Below are 20,487 nucleotides of genomic sequence, written 5' to 3'. Positions count from 1 at the left end.
ATTCAAGGTACCCCAAGATAAAAATGATCTTTTGAGGTGTCACTTATACGAATACCGAGGTCGAAAGAGATTTTCTAACATGGTCTAACCAAATTAGTAATTTGAGGAAGATGAATGTGATGATGAGCAATAAAAGATGTCCTCCCTTAGTAATTGTACTAAAATTGAGTTTTTTTATACTTGATCGCAGAGGGATAGGATTATCATGTGGAGAGATAGCCCTTAGTCGCTTGTAACAATAAACTTTTGTCCACATAGACGATAAGAGATAAGGTAACTCACAATTATTTACTTTGGACTTATATTCATGTGAGTAGACGAAGGGGGTAAGTCTTATCTCCCCTATGCTAGTTTGATTATTATACGTAAGTTATAATAATTAGTCAATAATATTCTTTTATTCGATTAATTAGAAATTAGAAAAAGAGGAAAGTAATTATGGTCTTTCCAGAAAAGGAGTTTACATGTGTATACCATTAGATAATAACATATTTACTATTATAAATCTTAATATAATATATTCCTCCAAATATATTAACATATTTACTATTATGTTACTACATGAAAATAAAATATATAATTAAATAATTCATGTAATTCTTCGAAATAAGGAGGAATTTCTTAACATTAGGAGGATTCTATTATATTAAGATTGGGAAGAATGGGAGGAATATATTATATCAATATTGGAAGCAATTACTTAACATTTGAAATTCACTTTAGATTGATAACTTTGGAAGCAATTATTGGTTTAATAAAAGAATATCCTCTTTAGGTGTAATAAGAGAATTTTTAAAAACAAAAAAAAATCTATTATATTAGACAAAGTATGCTACTGGATGTGTATATATAATTAGGTGATAATGATAATATCTTGTACTTGAAAAATCAAACGGAGAAGATGATTAAAACATGCTACTTAAAGAATACATTATGAGTTCAATCAAAAGTTTTATTTATTTATGATATTTATTTTTGCTTGTATGCAAAACAGTGGGAGAATACCCATCAGATACAATGTCATGCGTAATTCTAGTTCAGTTTTCGTATAAATATCTGTGGCTCTTCACACTTACGAGAGATGCTAACAAGTGGTGATGGCTCATTAATCACTTTGAAGAAATGATACCAAGGGGTGAAGATGAGGAGTAGTAGTAGTAGTCGTTAATCAATGCCCCACGTCGACGTTGAGAACGAAAGCAAGACAGGAACACGTTTGATCTCACGCATCTCAGTCTCTTTCCCACATCTTTGCCTTTGTTCCTCGCCTTCTTCCTCATGCCATCGTTATCTTAGACTATCACAGAATCAGTCACTGTCTTAGTGATACGTGTAAGCAAAACAGTGTGTGCCTCTTCTACGTACCAAGTGCTTCTCTTTGCTTATATATAGTAGATCCCATAAACTGTAGTAGATGAGATGTATACACATTTTGTCCAATTAGATATTTATTTATTTTTTATAAAAGATAAGTGTCGAGAGTAAAATTTGAGTTTATGATTTTTCTTGATAAATCAGACCAATGTTTTAAGTATAAAATATATTAGATGAGATTTTGAATCCTAACATTAAATCTATTTTAGATATTATTTTTTTTCTAGAAAACCTAACATTAAGAGTATAATGAAGCAAGTTCTTGAATCTAAGTTCTCACTAAAAACAAAAAGTTGAAATTTTCTCTAATTTTCCTCATGATAAATCTTCCACAAAGTTTGATGTTGGCTGAACAAAGTCTTTGCTTTAGATATACCAAATGCTATCTTCATCTTCTCTTCCCTATACATGTCCTCAGATCATTGGTACTACCACTTGCAATCTCGCATATTATCTGGTGAATGCTCTGTGAGTTCTATGGACAAACTGCAGGAAGAAGCACATGCAAGTTCTGCGACTAATTTGGAAACGATAGAGATTTTGACCATCCAATTTGCCTGCTTCGCCGGCAGCAGTGTTCAGCTTTCACTCAACTCAATGGGACCAAAGTCTGTGCTAAGTAGTGTTTTTGTTTTATTAGTCCCATTGTAAAAGAGATATATTTTGTTGGACATTGGATTATAAATTGGCAAATGATAGAGCAATCTCGCTTTCAGCCGTATTTATTGATGTATTTCCTTGTAAAATTATACGGATTTGAAGTACCTCACTTTTCTGACCATATTTAGATATTAAACTTAACTTCTTTGTAAAAAAAATATAGCCAATTGTATTAAGGAACTTTGGTAGTTGATATGGTGATTGATATGTGACTGGACTTTAGCATTAGATGCTTGATACCTTAATATCATACGATAGATATGTGTCCAATACCTCCTCGATCATATCGTTATTATATCCCGGATTTAATTTATTACAATATCATGATCATAATTTAACCCGAGATGTGCACCTGTTCTCCATGATTGATATCAATCATTAGAATATCCGATTAATTTAAATATCAAAGAGATATTTATTAAAAATATACATTTCAGTACCCGAGCGAGCCAAGATTTGATCGACATTGAATTGAGATTGAAATGGAAAAGGATCATAATTAACCTTAAATCAGTATCGGACAATCAAAATTTAATTTAATAGTAATGATTAAATTAAAATATAATATTTATAGAACTTTATTTTAATTTTCATAACTTACATGTGCAAATAAGTTATACACGTGAAGGATATCATGGTGGGAAAAAATCTTTTCCTTCTCCCATTTGTTGGCCCAAACTTGAGAAACAAGTTCGAATGAAAACTTGGATTCATTCTTGATTTAGATGGATATTTTTCAGTTTGTGTTATTTGCTATTAATTCATATATATTTTTTCCTAGAAACAGTGATCCCATACTCTTTGGTCTGTAAAAGAGAAAAGAATTTGGCAAATGAATTTGATCTGCAATGACAAGACCTAAAATTAACCCCAAAAAACCCTAATATTTGAAGCATGAGATTTTACAATTGATTTAGTGATCAGTGATGATAACATTAAATAACGTATAAGATGCTATATTGACATATATCATTTATGAAATAATACAATAATCATTCGATGTCTATACTGTACTCAAATTACATTATATTAATGATAATAGTTGTTAGCATTTAACTTAAACAACAGTCTAATTGTTTGTTTGAGTGCGTCTCATTCACTTCCTCCCCCCCGCCCCCCACCTATCCCCAGTCCCCACATCATACCTTTCTTCCATGAATACGATGGCGAGTGACGCCTCACTTAATAACCACTTCTCCCCTTGCATTTGCTGCTACACCCAGTAGGAGTTGCATAGGTTGAGAGGAAGAGATCAGAGGGAGTGGAGGAAGGAAAGGTCGGTTCGACCTGATGCTTTGTTCTTCCTCCCGTCTACTCCCCGTGTTGAAGGAATAAGATCGGCGATGGCTTTTCTTAAGGAATCCACTCATCATCGTTCCGCTGTTTCAGGTTAATTAAGGAATTGAAGGATCGGAAACGCTGGAGCGAGCGGAGAAGATGGGCCGCGGCAAGATCGAGATCAAGCGGATCGAAAACACGACCAACCGGCAGGTGACCTTCTGCAAGCGCCGCAACGGCCTCCTCAAGAAGGCCTACGAATTGTCCGTCTTGTGCGACGCAGAGGTTGCCCTCGTCGTCTTCTCCACCCGTGGCCGCCTCTACGAGTACGCCAACAGCAGGTCTGCTTCCCTTCCCTTCTTCGATCTACAACTTATGTTTCCCTTTTCACTTTCACTTTGCTTCTACTCTTTCTCTGTAACACATTGGAAGAGATATATAGCTATCAGCTAAACTAGCTAAGGTATGGTTATGTTTCTTGTCTCTTATGAGGGCGGCCAAATCAGGGTTCGCTTCTACTTTCTTGAAAGGAGGAGAACTACTTTGGACTTGAGATTTTTTGAAGGGGGGGGGGGGGGGGGGGGGGTTCGATTTCTTTGTTTGTTCTTGTTCTGGTTCCTGAAGATGAGATCTGAGCTTATGAGGAGCAGATCTAGTGGCTGTAAGCCCGTGTCATGGGTGGGTTGGATGTTTACATAGATTTGGTACTGCGGAGCTGATATGTGATTGCCTGGTGATCCCCCTCTTTTCCTTCTCTTTGTATATTCTTTCCTTTCTTTGTCTTCGGATGATGTTTCTGTGTGCGAGAACTCCTGCTCGCACAACTCCTTTCTCTTCCTTTCATTGCTTTGTTGAGTGGAAGCACATATCAGCGGCTTCCATAGCAGTGGTTGAGAGTAGTAGGAATGGCAAAGAGTGAGGTATTGGTATTGGACGGGGAGTGGTCGCCCTGGGTCATGTGACCTCCTCCAACCACACCTTTTGCATCTAAGCTTTACCATTTTCTCTATCTTTTCCTCTCTTTCCCCTCTTTTATTCTTACAATCACCGCTCCTTATTTTTGTTATCAATATAAGCTCATGTCTGATAATATATCCTTCAGTGATATTTATGGGAGAAGGTCTTATTATACAGAAGACTACAAAAATTTAATAGTAACATGTATTTATTTCATTTTATTTATATCTGAATTTTTTACTGTGATTGATAATTAGAATCAATCTTGCTTAACTAACGAAGGCATCATAAATGAAAACGATTCATTTGTTCTTTAATATACAGTATATAATAGTTAAAATTATTGGTCAGCTATTTCATATGGGCTTTATGATATGTTATAAATTGTATAAAAAAAAATTTTAGGATCATGTATTTGCCTAACCTCATTTTAAGAGATTAAAAAATAAAAATTCTATATTTTTTTATTCTTTATTATTTTTTTAATATTATTATAAAACATGTTGTGCATGACTAGTCTTTCTAACTTATCTAACACCCTCACAAGAAAAAAATATAATATATTTTATTATGTTAATTTTCAAGATGTCAACTAGTTTAGTTGATGATGACTATATCATAAAGTTTTGGGATCAAATCTAATTTTCATTATTTATCCTTTGTAAAATATATATGTATGTACAAATTGTTTCTATGGAATGAAAATGTTCTTAAGATTTTTCTGCTGCATGGAATACCCTAGACATGTATTACTTGTAATCCATAAAGGTGATTCTAACCCACAAAGTACTCAAAGATAAAGATCAACGCACGTTGAGCATATCATTTTGGCTTCATGATATGTTATTCGTAAGTAAACTTTAAGGAAAGATTTCCTACTTTTAGCATTCTAGAAAATATAGGAGGTCCCTAAACAGAAGACAAATGTTTACAAACATGTTAGAATAGTTAAAGGTTCCTAATTAAGAGACAAATGACTACAAAATTAGGGTGGGACAAAAGGTTGCAAGGCCTTTTACTAATTTTTACCCAGAAAAAGAACCTTGCCTTAGATTTCCAAGGGATTACCAGAACCTTGCCTTTTACTAATGCCTTGAATTCCTAGCTTTTACCTAAAACAAAAACCAATAAATTAACCCCCGTCTTGAGCAACCACGAACATGGTCTACACTTAAAATACTGTATTCCAGACTGATGTCAGCCCTCCCCATTCCCAAAGCCCTCTTCCGACCTCTCTCGCTCTTCTCCCCGACCTGTCCTCCAACCTTGGTTTCCTCGAGGATCCGATTGGTCCCTGTCTGCCACGTCGGCACGCGATCCGACGACATGATTGGCTGAGCTCCCGCGCCGCTAGATGGGCCTGGGTGGCGTCCTAGATTCGTTTTATCCGCAAGACAATAGCTGAAACCCCTGTCACCCTTTTGTCCATACCTCGATGGACCAAACCATGCGATCTTCTCTCGGGGACCCTTCGCCCTGATCGTCTTGGTTGCCTTTCCCATGCGTACACTAGTCCCAGTACATTCATCCCATTGGCTTCTCAGTCCTGTCCTCTCTTCGTACTCTACACACCCTCTCTCCGTCTCTCGTAATGTGATACTTTCCAAAGTTCACTTGACAGCTAAATCCATCGCGGTATATGGTACAAAGATCGTGTGAGGTCGGAGGGAGAGAGAATGGAGTCGGGGCAGAGTAAGACAAAAAACCCTAATGCACTCAAGAGATATCAAGAAAGAGATGTGACATGTGATAAGGTCACCGACACTACGATTACGAGGAATGGGCTAATGAGAGCGTGACAGCTCGAGAAGAGGCTTTCTCACGCTCATGGGTGACGTGAAGAGAGAGAGAGAGAGAGAGAGAGTGGGGGAGGGGGGATGAGAGGGAGGAAGGGGAAGGGGTAGGAGTGGTGGTGGGAGGAATAAAGGAGGGGAAAAAGAGGAAAAGAGAGAGAAAATGTCAAAGCTTAGATGCAAAAAGTGTGGTTGGAGGAGGTCATATGACCTAGGGCGACCACTGCCCGTCCAATACCAATACCTCACTCTTTGTCATTCCTACTACTCTCAACCACTGTTGTGGAAGCCGCTGATCTGTGCTTCCACTCAACAAAGCAATGAAAGGAAGAGAAAGGAGTTGTGCGAGCAGGAGTTCTCGCACACAGAAACATCATCCGAAGACAAAGAAAGGAAAGAATATACAAAGAGAAGGAAAAGAGGGGGATCACCAAGCAATCACATATCAGCTCCGCAGTACCAAATCTATGTAAACATCCAACCCACCCATGACACGGGCTTACAGCCACTAGATCTACTCCTCACAAGCTTAGATCTCATCTTCAGGAACTAGAACAAGAACAAACAAAGATATGATCATACAAATGAATGTTTATATTCATTTGTATACAAGCACAGATCAACGGCTTCCACGGTAGTGGTTGAGAGTAGTAGGAATGGCAAAGAGTGAGGTATTGGTATTGGACGAGTAGTGGTCGCCCTGGTGTCGCGGACAAACTTCTAAACATGATGTTTGATGTAATGCTTATGTATGTCCGTGTCTTTTGGAATGTTCATACTTTAACTAGCATATAGAGGGACAGCCGAAGGCTTAATAGTCCCATTTTAGTTCGGTCTATAATGAACTATTTTACCCTTTGTTGTGCAACTGTTCAGAGCTTGTAAAGTTTATTTGTAATTTGCATTGTCTATGAAGTATTTTCGGAGATGTTTGCTTGTGGATCCTAACTGAGGCGTTTTCTCTATCATGTTCTCTCTTTTGTGGGTCCTAAGGGACCATGGGAGACTTCGGGGAGGTTGACCTTTGCGAACGGACACGCAAGGGTGCTGCTCTGATACCATCTGTCACGGACTTAGCTGGTTTTGCCTAAGTCCGTGACAGATGGTATCAGAGCGGGACAAGCACTCATAGAAACACTTAGCATGCAAATGTGGGGGACCTAGCGGGGCTGCGTTGAGGGCAGTCAGCACACGCGTGATCGTTTGGGGGAAAACGGGCATGGGGATGTAGGGAAAAGGAGTCGCTCGGAGGAGCAGGCATCTGAGATTGGCAATCAGAGGAATGGTCAACCCTTCGCGCAAGAGGCACCACGAGAACAGACAAGCTTGGAAGAATGCGGAGCGCACAAAGGTTGGGATGGTTGAGTTTGAGCTACGGCTCAACGTTGACAACTATACTTGATGGTGCTCAAGGCAAGCGAGACGCTTGGTAAAGGATGAGACCATCCAAGGGGGAATGAGTTGCTCAGCGACCGAAAGAGTTGTGCAAAGCTTACAGAGGTGAGGGGAATTGCTAACTCAAAGAATTCGGTACTCATACATGGGCTTGTATGCGGACGATGGAATGTTCGCGGCCATCCCAAGGTGATCGAAACTCGACGCCATGGAGCATTGAAACTTTCTCTTCGGCATGTGAAGGATACGTCCGTAGGAGGCTGAAGTGTGCAACGAGTTCAGCATGTTGCTAAGCCTTGAGTGGTGCAGCAGGGGCTGTATTGACGTGGAGTTGCAATCTAGCAAGTGTGTTTGTAGGAGGCAGAACAATGCACAGTTTGTTCAGCAGATCGGAGTAGTCCAAGGGGATGGTGGTCTCCGAAACGAAGAGAGATGTTGCTCCAACGGGATAGTTATCCATGAGGGATAAGTCCCAGCTCTCCAGAGGGAGAATCATGTGGGACGAACCTCACAAGTTGAGGAGGAGTACCTCAACAAACGACAACTCCACGAAGCTCAATGGACTGAGCAAGCAACGAGGAGTCGTCACATGATCTCGCTTGAGAGAATGCATTGGTGGATGCATTACGAGATCAAGTGGGGGAGCGATCCAAAACAACACAAATGAAGGCATACTTGGAGTCGATATGGAGATCGGACTCAAGGGAGGGCTGACCCGTAGAATGGTGGGCGCGAGGGCCACCATCAACTCAATGCAAAAACGAGGAGCGAAGCAACTTGGGTGTAACTTGGCGAAGTACCCAAGCCGCATGAAGGGAGCCATCATAGAAGATTGAACATGGAGCGGAGGCATAGTGCTTTCTTTGGACAGAGGTCAAGGACATGAACTCTTGCAGAGGCAAGAGCAGGATCATGCTGTTCCATGGGTCATTCATTCTAACGGAGCAGACTCATCTTGCATGGTGCCAAAGACGAAGGGAGCTTCTGGGCACATGCACTTTATCTCGGAGGAGCATTTGATGGAGGGACTAAGGCGACTCAATTTGCAGAGGTGAAGTTGGGTTCAGAAGGCCTTAGCACGGGGCAAGAGGACGCAAAGGCGGGTACTCTTGAAGAATATGCCACAGTGTTGTCATTCAAGTTGCTATAAACGAGGCGGTGCGTAGCGAAGATTGTGCTGGTAGGGGTAGAGGCCCAGGATCCAGACAATGGTGCACTAATTGCAGCGAAGTCGGGGGACTTTGGGAGCTACTAGGCGATGGACTGTCCTAGAGCGGTGTTTCATCTAGGTGTGACCCAAGAGTGGGTGGATGAAGGTCGATTGCCAAAGGAGCGAACAAAATCGAAGGTGTAAGAGACCCTGCGATGTATTGGCAGAGGCCACACATGAAGGGTTCACAATTCGAGTTCATCCCACAAGGATCAGAATGCAATAGAGATGTCACCAGGAGGCGATATGGTGCAGCGGATCGTGGTGGAACAGTTCGTGGCAATGCGATACACACAACCTAATCCCGTGAGGGACTAGATCATACGGATGTATGATCGGGAGCTACTGGAAGCTCTACTTCGGTGAACAACACGACGGCAAGAAGGGCTATGGATTCAATGAGTGAAGGCCATGGTACCGCAGAGGCGGGTCTTCCGTGCGTGCATCAAAGGTTGCATCGGATGAAAACATTGGTCATCAGCATATGGGGGCTGGGTTCCACCAAAGGAAAAGTTCGAATGCAAGTACCAGTGAGTCCCATGGGAGGGATTTGATCATGCAGAGGTATGATCGAAACAACTGGAGAGTTAGATTGCTCTAGAGCTCATATTCGCTTAAGAGAGCCCGGCAAGTCAGAGGACAAGGTCGAGTAAGCGAATGTTGCTATCAAGGAAGCTAAGGAGAATAGAATCGGTGCAAACCCTACAACGTGATGGCAGAGGCCATGCATGGGAGTTGTAGTCTGTCTTTCCATTGACCAAAGGGAGCTGCTTGGAGAACACAGAGGTGTTGAAGCAAGGGGTCGAAAGGGGCAAGGAAGCAACGACGAGTCCAAAGGGACTTAGGTACCCAAAATCAAGCATCAGTTAGAATGGAGGTGGACTCGGAGGAGTGCCACAGAGGCATATCTACTGATTGTGAAGAAAAGGGATGTAGATACGAGGCGACGGATAGTAGTGCCATGGGCATGGCAGCGCCATGGTACCGCAGAGGCGGGACTTCCATGAAAGTCATTGATCCCTTGCTCTCATAAAGGGAGAGCGCTTGGTCGTGAAAGGGGCCAAGGAGGTGGAGCATGCAGAGGCAAACTCCAAGTACCGAGACAAGGCTGAAGGGCAGAGGCTAAGGAACTTCGTAAGACTGGTGTCAATGAGTTTCTCATCAAGATAGCCGAAAGTGAAGGACTTCGGGTCATGCAAGAGTGCACGACCAAGGAACGAAGTAAGCAGTACGCGGTGCTGTACCTTCGCTACTCAAGGGAGTAGGCGACAGGGTTGATGGAGAAGACGGTACAATCCCAGAGGCGACCAAATCTATTAGAGAATTACTCCAAGTTGGGGTGAAAACTTCCTGCATTCCAGAAGTTCAATGGCATTGAGAAGGTGAATCATAGTAGCTAACTCAACGCAAGGAGTCAATCCCAGAGGCGACCAAATCTATTAGAGAATTACTCCAAGTTGGGGTGAAAACTTCCTGCATTCCAGAAGTTCAATGGCATTGAGAAGGTGAATCATAGTAGCTAACTCAACGCAAGGAGTGCAAACACTTCAAGTGCTTCAGAAGTGTGAGCAAAGAGCAGGCGAGTACCAGTAACCAGCTCGATGCATGAAGTACAACCTCGAGAAGGCGTGCGAAGTCAAGTAACCTTTGTCTTCTCAACTCTTAAGAGAATGGGCGAAACCGAGTACCCCAATTCTCTTATCTATTCAGCAGAGGAGCTCTGCATATGTTCAAAGACCCTTCGAAGATAATAGAAGACAATAGTTGTCAAATTCTCACCAACGGTGATCAGTGTTACTGAGAGTAGATTGTCTGCTTCGTTTCCCAACGAAATGCCAATCGAAAGCGGAAGTGATGCGAACCTACTTGGATGTGACAACTAAGTGAAAGAAGAGTCAATGAGCAAATTTTGTGGAGGAAGGACCTAAATCTTCAGAAGTTTGCGAGACGATGCTCGTTAAAAGCTCCAACAAACATCCACCCAGTTCAAACAGCATGAGGCATTTGAGAGACTAGCGCAGTAAGGATGGTCTTTTCCTTCATCTGGAGGATCCGCAGGAACCAACAGGGATCAACACAACTCAGCCAACCCCACACTAGAGTCAGAGTCATTGGCGAGTTGAAGCAGCAAGGCGGATCAAAGGTTCGACTACTCAAAAACAGCAGCGGAGAGCAGCTGGGAGCCAAGAGACACATTGCAGCTGGAGCAGAAGATTGAAGACTCAGCAGAGGCGATGAGTTGCAGTGTCGACAAAGGCTTCGATGAGGACGTCGAAGGAATAAGTGGGGGAGAATGTCACGGACAAACTTCTAAACAGGATGTTTGATGTAATGCTTATGTATGTCCGTGTCTTTTGGAATATTCATACTTTGACTAGCATATAGAGGGACAACCGAAGGTTTAATAGTCCCATTTTAGTTCGGTTTGTAATGGACCATTTTACCCTTTGTTGTGCAACTGTTCAAAGCTTGTAAAGTCTGTTTGTAATTTGCATTGTCTATGAAGTGTTTTCGGAGATGTTTGCTTGTGGATTCCGACTGAGGCGTTTTCTCTATCATGTTCTCTCTTTTGTGGGTCCTAAGGGACCATAGGAGATTTCGGTGAGGTTGACCTTTGCGGACGGACACGCAAGGGTGCCGCACGACTTAGGCAAAACCAACTAAGTCCGTGACACTGGGTCATATAACCTCCTCCAACCACACCTTTTGCATCTAAGCTTTGCCATTTTCTCTCTTTTTTCCTCTCTTTCCCCTCCTTTATTCCTCCCACCACCACTCCTACCCCTTCCCCTTCCTCCCTCTCATCCCCCCTCCCTCACCCCTCTCTCCTCTCTCTCTCTCTTCACGTCACCCATGAGTGTGAGAAAGCCTCTTCTCGAGCTGTCACACTCTCATTAGCCCATTCCTCGTAATCGTAGTGCCGGTGACCTTACCGCATGTCACATCTCTTTCTTGATATCTCTTAAGTGCATTAGGGTTTTTTGTCTTACTCTGCCCCGACTCCATTCTCTCTCCCTCTGACCTCACACGATCTTTGTACCATATACCGCGATGGATTTAGCTGTCAAGTGAACTTTGGAAAGTATCGCATTACGAGAGACGGAGAGAGGGTGTGTAGAGTACGGCGAGAGGACAAGACTGAGAAGCCAATGGGATGAATGTACTGGGACTGGTGTACGCATGGGAAAGGCAACCAAGGCGGTCAGGGTGAAGGGTCCCCGAGAGAAGACCGTAGGGTTTGGTCCATCGAGGTATGGACAAAAGGGTGACGGGGGTTTCAGCTATTGTCTTACGGATAAAACGAACCTAGGACGCCACCCAGGCCCATCCAACGACGCAGGAGCTCAGCCAATCATGTCGTCGGATCGCGCGCCGACGTAGCAGACAGGGACCAATCGGATCCTCGAGGAAACTAAGGTTGGAGGACAGGTCGGGGAGAAGAGCGAGAGAGGTCGGAAGAGGGCTTTGGGAATGGGGAGGGCTGACATCAGTCTGGAATACAGTATTTGAAGTGTAGACCATGTTCGTGGTTGCTCAAGACGGGGGTTAATTTATTGGTTTTTGTTTTAGGTAAAAGCTAGGAATTCAAGGCATTAGTAAAAGGCAAGGTTATGGTAATCCCTTGGAAATCTGAGGCAAGGTTCTTTTTCTAGGTAAAAATTAGTAAAAAGCCTTGCAACCTTTTGTCCCACCCTAATTTTGTAGTCATTTATCTTTTAATTAGGAACCTTCAACTATTCTAATATGTTTGCAAACATTTGTCTTCTGTTTAGGGACCTCCTATATTTTCTAGAATGCTAAAAGTAGGAAATCTTTCCTTAAAGTTTACTTGCGAATAACATATCATGAAGCCAAAATGGTATGCTCAGCGTGCGTTGATCTTTATCTTTGAGTACTTTGTGGGTCAGAATCATCTTTATGGATTACAAGTAATACAAGTCTAGGGTATTCCATGTAGCAGAAAAATCTTAAGAACCTTTTCATTCCATAGAAACAATTTGTATATACATATATATTTTACGAAGGATAAATAATGAAAATTTAGATTTGATCTCAAAACTTTATGATATAGTCATCATCAACTAAACCGGTTGACATCTTGAAAGTTAACATTATAAAATATATTATACTTTTTTCTTGTGAGAGTGTTAGATAAGTTAGAAAGACTAGCTATGCACAACCTGTTTTATAATAAAATTAAAAGAAAATAATAAAGAATAAAAAGAATATAGAATTTTTATTTTTTAATCTCTTAAAATGAGGTTAGGCGAATACATGATCCTAAAATTTTTTTTTTCACAATTTATAGCATATCATAAAGCCCATATGAAATAGTTGACCAATAATTTTAACTATTATATACTGTATATTAAAGAACAAATGAATAATTTTTATTTGTGATGCCTTCATTAGTTAAGCAAGATTATTTCTAATTATCAATCACAGCAAAAAATTCAGATATAAATAAAATGGAATAAATACATGTTACTATTAAATTTTTGTAGTCTTCTGTATAATAAGACCTTCTCCCATAAATATCACTGAAGGGGATATTTCCAGACATGAGCTTATGTTGATAACAAAAATAATTATCATTTCTATGCAGTGTGAAAGCAACTATTGAAAGGTATAAGAAAGCATGTAGTGATACCATTGGCACGGGATCTCTCTCAGTAGTTAATGCTCAGGTAACCTCTATGTAGTTGCATGCTATTCATAATTGTCTTGTTCTATTCACAATTACTAGTGATGATCACATATTTCAGCACCAAAAAGCAAATATCTACTAGCAATACTTCATATTCTTCGGTGGAAGTCATACTGCATGAATATCCAACCATTGTCAACCTAACCATGTTAGCTTTGTGCGTTATCTAGATCGGAAAATCTCGTTCCACATTAATTTAGCTTCAGTCACAGCAAGTTTTTTCGCTTTCAACCATAGGGAGAACACAATATGTAAATTTATAATTTGTAAAACAGGTTTTTATCTAATTTACAGTATCCTCTTCTCTTTATCATGTTTCGTTGCTTGTATTCTGGTTCTTTCACATTATTGGAGTAAGATCCAGAAAGATGTTATATAAAATAGCATTACGTGTTTCTTTTGATGCTTCCAAATATGAATTCACGTACTTATTCTGGCATGACCAAGATGAATGTAACAGCATGCTTGCTTTGTTGTCATGCCATGAAATATCCTACAAGACTATATATTAACATATTCAGAATATGTTTGTGCAAAATGAGCCGGACTCTCAAGTACTATGCATTATTTATAACTAAAGATCAACAAGCAAAGAAAACAAACAAAATTATGAATGTATCTGAAACTGAAAAATGATTATTCCAATTGATTTGACTTGTAGTATTTGAATTTCCTTCATTTTCTGAAATTATGCATGGAAGTTTTCAAGCATGAGAAGTTTTGACTCTTCAAGTTTTATCAGTTGCCTATCTTGGTCTTCTTCCACTCAGTTCCACACCTGAGTAGTTCTTCAAAATGAACCTACAGAAGTTTCTATGCTCAAAGTGTGACCACCTACTTTTAATAAATATGCCCTATAAGTTAGCATCCTGATTGATAATCCATGCAGTGTTTTAGGTCTAATGTATTCCATCAAGATCTATTGGTATATTGATAGAATGGAGTAGAGTCGCCAACGGAACCTCTTTTCTTACCTCCTTTTAATCTCAATTCTAGTCTTCTTCTATACTCCAATCCCCAAATTAACTTGGATTCCATTAAATCGATAATAAAAAAATACATCAATATTACATCTTGAAGCAATTAAACATACACCAAATAGAATTGAAAAGGGTTCAAACAAGATCTACATTGAAAGATTTAAGCAATTATTCAAACTTCAGGTTTGAATTGAATTTGCATGAACAGAAATCCTACAAGAACTACATAACCCCATCAAGATCTACATAAATCCTACAAAAATTAAACAAAAACTAGAAAATTGGAATACATCTTTGAAGTGAAACCCATGGTAGATGTCAAATTTAAGTAGTTAGGATTGGATAACCTGCAAGAGCAAGGTAATTTTGAAGTTTTATCATATATTAAGGCTTCTTCTTGGATCTCACCAAATCTCTCAAGTTTCACTCACTTTGATTGTTCACCACTTTCAATTTAAGAGCAATCTCCTTAAATTTGAACACGCGGAGACTTTGAGCTTGGATTTAACGACTAATTCATGGATTTGAATTTAAACTGCTGTTGCCACGAGGAAGAGTGAGAGGCGAAAAGAAAGAGAGGGAAGAATGATCTTATCAAAAATATTGGAGAGAAGTATGTCTAGACTTGAGTGGTTAGTGACAGCAGATATTAATACAAGCAATTAACTTTCTCTCTTGAATTTGTGTTCAATTAACTTTTGGCTTTAGTAAAGGTTTTGATGGAATATCTGAAAATCTGACAAGTAGGCAAATTCAAAAGATATCTAATTGTGGTCCACTTACGTAATCTGGATTCAGATTAGTGTACGGTGGTAATTGGGACCAAGAGTTCCTATTAAATCTGGACTTGATTCGATTTGGACATGATTAGTATAAGTAGCCAATCAAATGGTCAATGGATCCTATTAGAAGCTAGAATTGTTGTTGATCCTTGATATAGTCCATGATTAATTCAAATTGTTTGATCTTTAATGACTTAATTGCATTAAGAGGTCAATAACAGGAAATTCAACCGAATTAAACTCTCTTTCAAATCTAACGAAATTGATTATATGTAGAGTTTGAATTAATATTGTGGAGATTTGGTAGACATTGATCATGGTAAAATAATTAATTTACTTATTCAGCTCAATTATACTAATTAGGTTGGTTCCAAGATGATTTAGATGTACATTTGATTAGTTTGAAGTCACAACTAAACATAATAATGTCAATCAACTTTAGTTACACCAGATATATGGACACAAAATACTTGTTGGGTACTTAAGGACAATTTTTTGGAATTTTTAACTTGATGGCAACACTAGTGGTAATATTAGCAACTTCAAAATTGTGAAATTGTGATGTCTAGAAATATCCACCTTGTTTTGCTGCTTCTTTATTCTTCTATTCTCTTTCATCATCACCTGCATTGTTAGACTTATCACTAACCGTTGCATTCCCCCACTTATATTGACTAGCCTCTCCTGTTCCAAGTCAAAAGAAAAGGAATTCATTTCTAGAGTAGTCGAAGATTTCATTTCTAAGTAAAAGACAACAAGAGAATGCTGCTTTCCATATTCTCTATCTTGGCTCGTTTTCCTTATTGAACCTCGCAGAGCAACCTTGTCATCATCTTTAATAATTTCCTAAGAATATCATCTAGCTTAGCTTCTAATGCAAATTCAAGTAATCTATTTTCTTGTTTACCAGTGTATTCTCTCTTAAAGTAAATATATAAGCACTTAAGAAATTTCATGTACTCTGCATCACTTACAAAAGAGTTGCCAGTTATATACAAGGACTGCTGCTTTTCTCCACATCTTTTTCCTTGGAGGTAGCTCATCAAGTGTATTCCTTCTAAAACTTTGTGAAACTTAATTGTTTGTTCCCCAGTCACCTTTCTTCTCAAGACTAAAAATATCCTACCAGTAGGCCTCTCCACTCAATTCTGGCTATATTTATGTTTAGCTACTGAAATCTTAGATTTATTGAGAGACTCAAGTGTCCAAAAGTACTATACTCACATCCTTCATTTTGAGTATTTCCTTTCCAGCCTTTTCTTCCAAATGTATTGTTCCTGTGGTCCCATACAAAAAGTTGGAGGAAGGTTTTTGTGAATCCATGATTTTCTCATCTACACTATTCATGTGTAGGCTGCTTTTTATCTATTTAATAACAGTTTCAATAATTCAGATGTCAAGATCTTTTTTCCAAGGCAGACAGCGATGAGTCTATTATATCGTGTTGCCATTCTTCATCTTGCATAAATTGTGACTTCTTTTCTACCCTTCCATTCACCATCTGGTTTTTCACTTTTCTTTATCATTATACTGTGCTCTTGAATCCAAAAGTCATCTAGAAAGATTTCCATTGTATTCTTCAAAACTCACACTTCATTTATAACCTTCATGTTAAGTCGTCTACAAAGATGACGGAGCCTATGCTGGCCTTGTTACTCCATGCCCTGCAGGATTCTCTATACCTCGAATATATTACTCTTGTGACTTATTGTATCTTGCAGGTCTTGAAGTGCATAGCTCAGATTTATGAGAATAAAGATATTGAAGGGCTAAAAATTCTTAAGAGAACATTTGACACACCATTCTTAGAATAGATTTAGCTCCTGATGATTAAGGTGCACTCACTTACCTAAACATATATTAGGGTAAGTAAAAGATAAGCTTAAGAGCACTTCCCATAAATAGTTGGGAATCGCCCAATACCTCTTACATATTAGAAACATAAAATGTAAGCAAAGAAAATATTTAAAGGGAAGTGATTATTCCATAGAATAATTAAAAGAAAATAACTCATAGGTTTGAGAATATCTTGATGATCAGATAGACAAAGTCAGCGCAATACTATTCTCTTTTCTCAATTTTGAAAGAAATTTGAGATATTTTCAATCAGTAGAGAGTCTTGAAATGACATTGTTATGTCCCGTTGTTTTTTCCTCTAGCATTTTGTGAAGTAACTATTAATCATTTTGTGGTAAAATGAGCAAGCTGATATTTCATTTATCAAAGTTATTTGCATATTTCAGTCATAAACACTTTTTCTTATTGCTCATAATTTTCCTTATCTTACATACTGCTTAAAGATATTGTGCTTATAATATATTTTGCATCTAAGTCTTGCAGTGTGGATATCGGTACCTAACCCATCAGGGTGCCGGTGCCACCGCCGGTGGTAGGAAATCCTTGCACTAGTTGAAATAATGTCTCCCATTAATAGTTGTAATAACATTACTTGTTTTAGAGACATGTGGAGGCAAAACCAGTCACATATATCGATAGCAACTGGTTGCAGTTCATGAACATTGTAGATAGTGAAACAAGATACAAGCAGCAACCTCGGTATATAACTAGTTGAATCATTCTAATACTAATTGCTGAAAGAGTCTTAAGGGTGACAGTTAGTGTAACTAGTCATGAAGCGATTTAACTGCTCTTAGAGATTCCAATAGTCAAACCAAACCCCTTGTTAGATTCTAACACTAGTTTTTGGCATCATATAGATATCCTTCAGAAGTGTAGTGTTTAGGGACGTAATTTACAGTACTTCTTAAACACATAGGGAAACTAATTTGTGACAGTCTTTTATAGTGACACTATACAAGTACATTTCCATCACATTGAGCTCCATTCCAAGAATGGATTCTCCAAGTACATTCATAGAATAGCAATTACACAATCACTACTTTTTATCTGATATGATTCCCAGGTTCATTGTGATTAGCTCATGAATTTAAAGCCAAAAGTCCTATTTATGATGTGTTGAAAAATAACACCTTATGACTTCACTATTTCTGTTTGTTCTTAGCACTACCAGCTAGAATCAGCAAAACTCCGCCAGCAAATCAACAATATACAAAGTACAAACAGGTAAATTTGAAGCATAACCCCTCTTTTCTTCCTTGGCATTGGTAGCTGTAGTGTGATCCTTGTTTCATAGGAACTTGATGGGTGAGGCTCTCAGCTCCATGAGCCTCCGAGATCTGAAGCAACTTGAGAATAAATTGGAGAAAGGCATAAGCAAGATAAGAACTAAAAAGGTGTCAATTTTTCCCGAGTTCTCTATCAACTTGTTTGCCATAGAAATCCTCCAATGCTATTTATCTGGAATGTATATATACTCTTAACAAATGTCCCTTGATTATGTTAGAATGAGCTGTTGCATGCTGAAATCGAGTACAAGCAGAAAAGGGTAATGAAACAATTTCCATTCTTTCTTATGGCATATTTCTTGAGATCTTCAGTCAAATGCCTTCTGAATTCTTTGGTCAGGAGATGGAGCTGCAAAATGACAACATGTATCTAAGGAACAAGGTTCCCTCTTGATCTCTTTCTCATTCACACGTTTCTTAGCTGCACAAGCTGAAAACTTTGCCTCCATTGCCAGATAACAGAGAATGAGAGAGCCCAACAACAGATCAACATGCTGCCTTCAACAAGCGAGTACGAGATCTTGACTCCATTTGATTCAAGGAACTTCCTCCAAGTTCTACAGCCTAGTCAAGATTACTCGCACCTGCAGCGGACAGCCCTCCAACTGGGGTATGCGCAATCACTCACGAAAGTTTACTGGAACACTGAAAAATCATCGTAAACAAATAATCTATTAACTTTCCGACTGGTAAATTGATCATTCGATCTCTGTGTAGATGAAATTGCAAGGTCTATACAGTGCTTCTGCAGATGATTCCGAAGACATGCAGCTTAATCCCGGAGAGGAGATAATGGTGAGTAACATCCGGAAATCCTAATATGAATGATTGCTCTGGACTCTCTATTTATACGAATCTGATAAGTGTAATGTTGGCTGACTTAGATACCAGCGTTTCCTCTTTGTTGCATGGACTAACAATGTACCTTATTAGTTGCAAGTTCTTATAAGACAGTTGAGTTATTTTCGACGTGGTGTTCCTGATTTTGATAGTCACATAACTTTTTGCTAGTGTAGCTGAGTCTTCTTGCTCTTGGTTATACTCGTTCTGATTATTATCTCGATCATATTATTGTGTTGCAAATGTAGCTGGGTTTACCTCTTAGTGACCTTTATCTTGAAACCTAAGGGGTTAGAATTCTTGGTGACCATAGGCAGAGGACACTTCCTTCTTCACACATCATAATAATATACAAATATAAATATATTTACATGTTAATAATAATATCTATTGATATTATGTTATCTAATTTAATCGAATTAAATGGCTTATAATTTATTAATAATTAATTCAATCAAGACTTAACTTACTCTGATTTAAATCGGATGAGCGACTGACCCGCCCAACATTAAGAACATCTCGTCTCACATATTGATAGAAAGATATGTGGCCGAGATGAGGCTACCCATTCCCGCTCTATAATCGCACGGGTGGTAACAAAAGATATCACTCGTCTCCCGCCCCATCCCTGGCTCATAAGGGGCTGGTCCCGCAGGTATCGGTGTAATTGACCGCTCCTCTCTTATTCAACGGTGTACACCGACCTTTCTACTTGACTAGATTTCGTCAACTTCTATGCCAGGCACGTGCAGAAGTCAGGTCCATAAAATATATGAAACTAATTAAAGAACATGAAGCAGCATCAAAACAATTAAGTTTCACTCAACAGACGTAGGATGACTGAAAGACCATAGAAAAAAATGAGTTCAAATCATGATAGTATTTTACATGTTAAATAAGATGAGTTAGAACTTCAATTACTTTCAGACAAAGGACATATAGCTTGTAGTAGCAAAAAGTAGCACAAAAAACTAGTGGAGATTGTTTCTTGACCATTTGTCATGATAGGAAGAAAATTGTGCAGGTTTAAAATCAGTATGTACCATTTGTCAAGAATTAGATGCCTAACCAGAAAACTGTAATTTAAGCCCTTCAAACATAAAGAAGACACAGCAACTATGCACCACCCTTCTTTGAATATGTACGGTACAGAAATAACTTCTACTTCAAATAATACATGAATGAACTTTGACATAGGAACAGAACCAAACAGGAAAGACTCGAGAAAGTAAAAAAGAAGCTCATGCTAGGAATCACATTATTCAAGGACAGTATAAATGCAGATCATTTGTCTATATACAGATTTACACCGTATACTATGAAACTCTATTTGGATTTAAATACATCTAGTTCGAGTACCAGCA

General features: G+C 39.0%; 1 protein-coding gene across 1 annotated transcript; it reads left to right on the top strand.

Moving 5' to 3' along the window:
• The first annotated feature begins 3,174 nt into the window (after positions 1-3,174).
• On the top strand, positions 3,175-19,192 carry LOC135650902 (MADS-box transcription factor 3-like). Its single transcript, XM_065170582.1, has 9 exons — positions 3,175-3,310; positions 3,424-3,653; positions 13,274-13,355; positions 18,160-18,221; positions 18,292-18,391; positions 18,502-18,543; positions 18,624-18,665; positions 18,739-18,893; positions 19,001-19,192. Exons 2-9 carry the CDS (start codon positions 3,472-3,474, stop codon positions 19,002-19,004), a joined length of 669 nt encoding a protein of 222 aa, XP_065026654.1. The 5' UTR covers positions 3,175-3,310; positions 3,424-3,471; the 3' UTR covers positions 19,005-19,192.
• Positions 19,193-20,487: the final 1,295 nt, after the last annotated feature.

The sequence above is a fragment of the Musa acuminata genome, chromosome BXJ3-10 (genome assembly GCF_036884655.1).
Source record: "Musa acuminata AAA Group cultivar baxijiao chromosome BXJ3-10, Cavendish_Baxijiao_AAA, whole genome shotgun sequence".
NCBI lineage: Eukaryota > Viridiplantae > Streptophyta > Magnoliopsida > Zingiberales > Musaceae > Musa > Musa acuminata.
Note: the sequence above shows the minus strand (reverse complement) of the source record. Positions and strands in the feature narration are given on the sequence as shown.

Coding starts and splice junctions, on each gene's coding strand:
- LOC135650902 (XM_065170582.1), top strand. CDS start 3,472: ATGGGCCGCGGCAAGATCGAGATCAAGCGGATCGAAAACACGACCAAC. Junction 18,222..18,291: donor AATATACAAAGTACAAACAG/GTAAATTTGAAG, acceptor CTTGTTTCATAG/GAACTTGATGGGTGAGGCTC. Junction 18,666..18,738: donor ACATGTATCTAAGGAACAAG/GTTCCCTCTTGA, acceptor CTCCATTGCCAG/ATAACAGAGAATGAGAGAGC.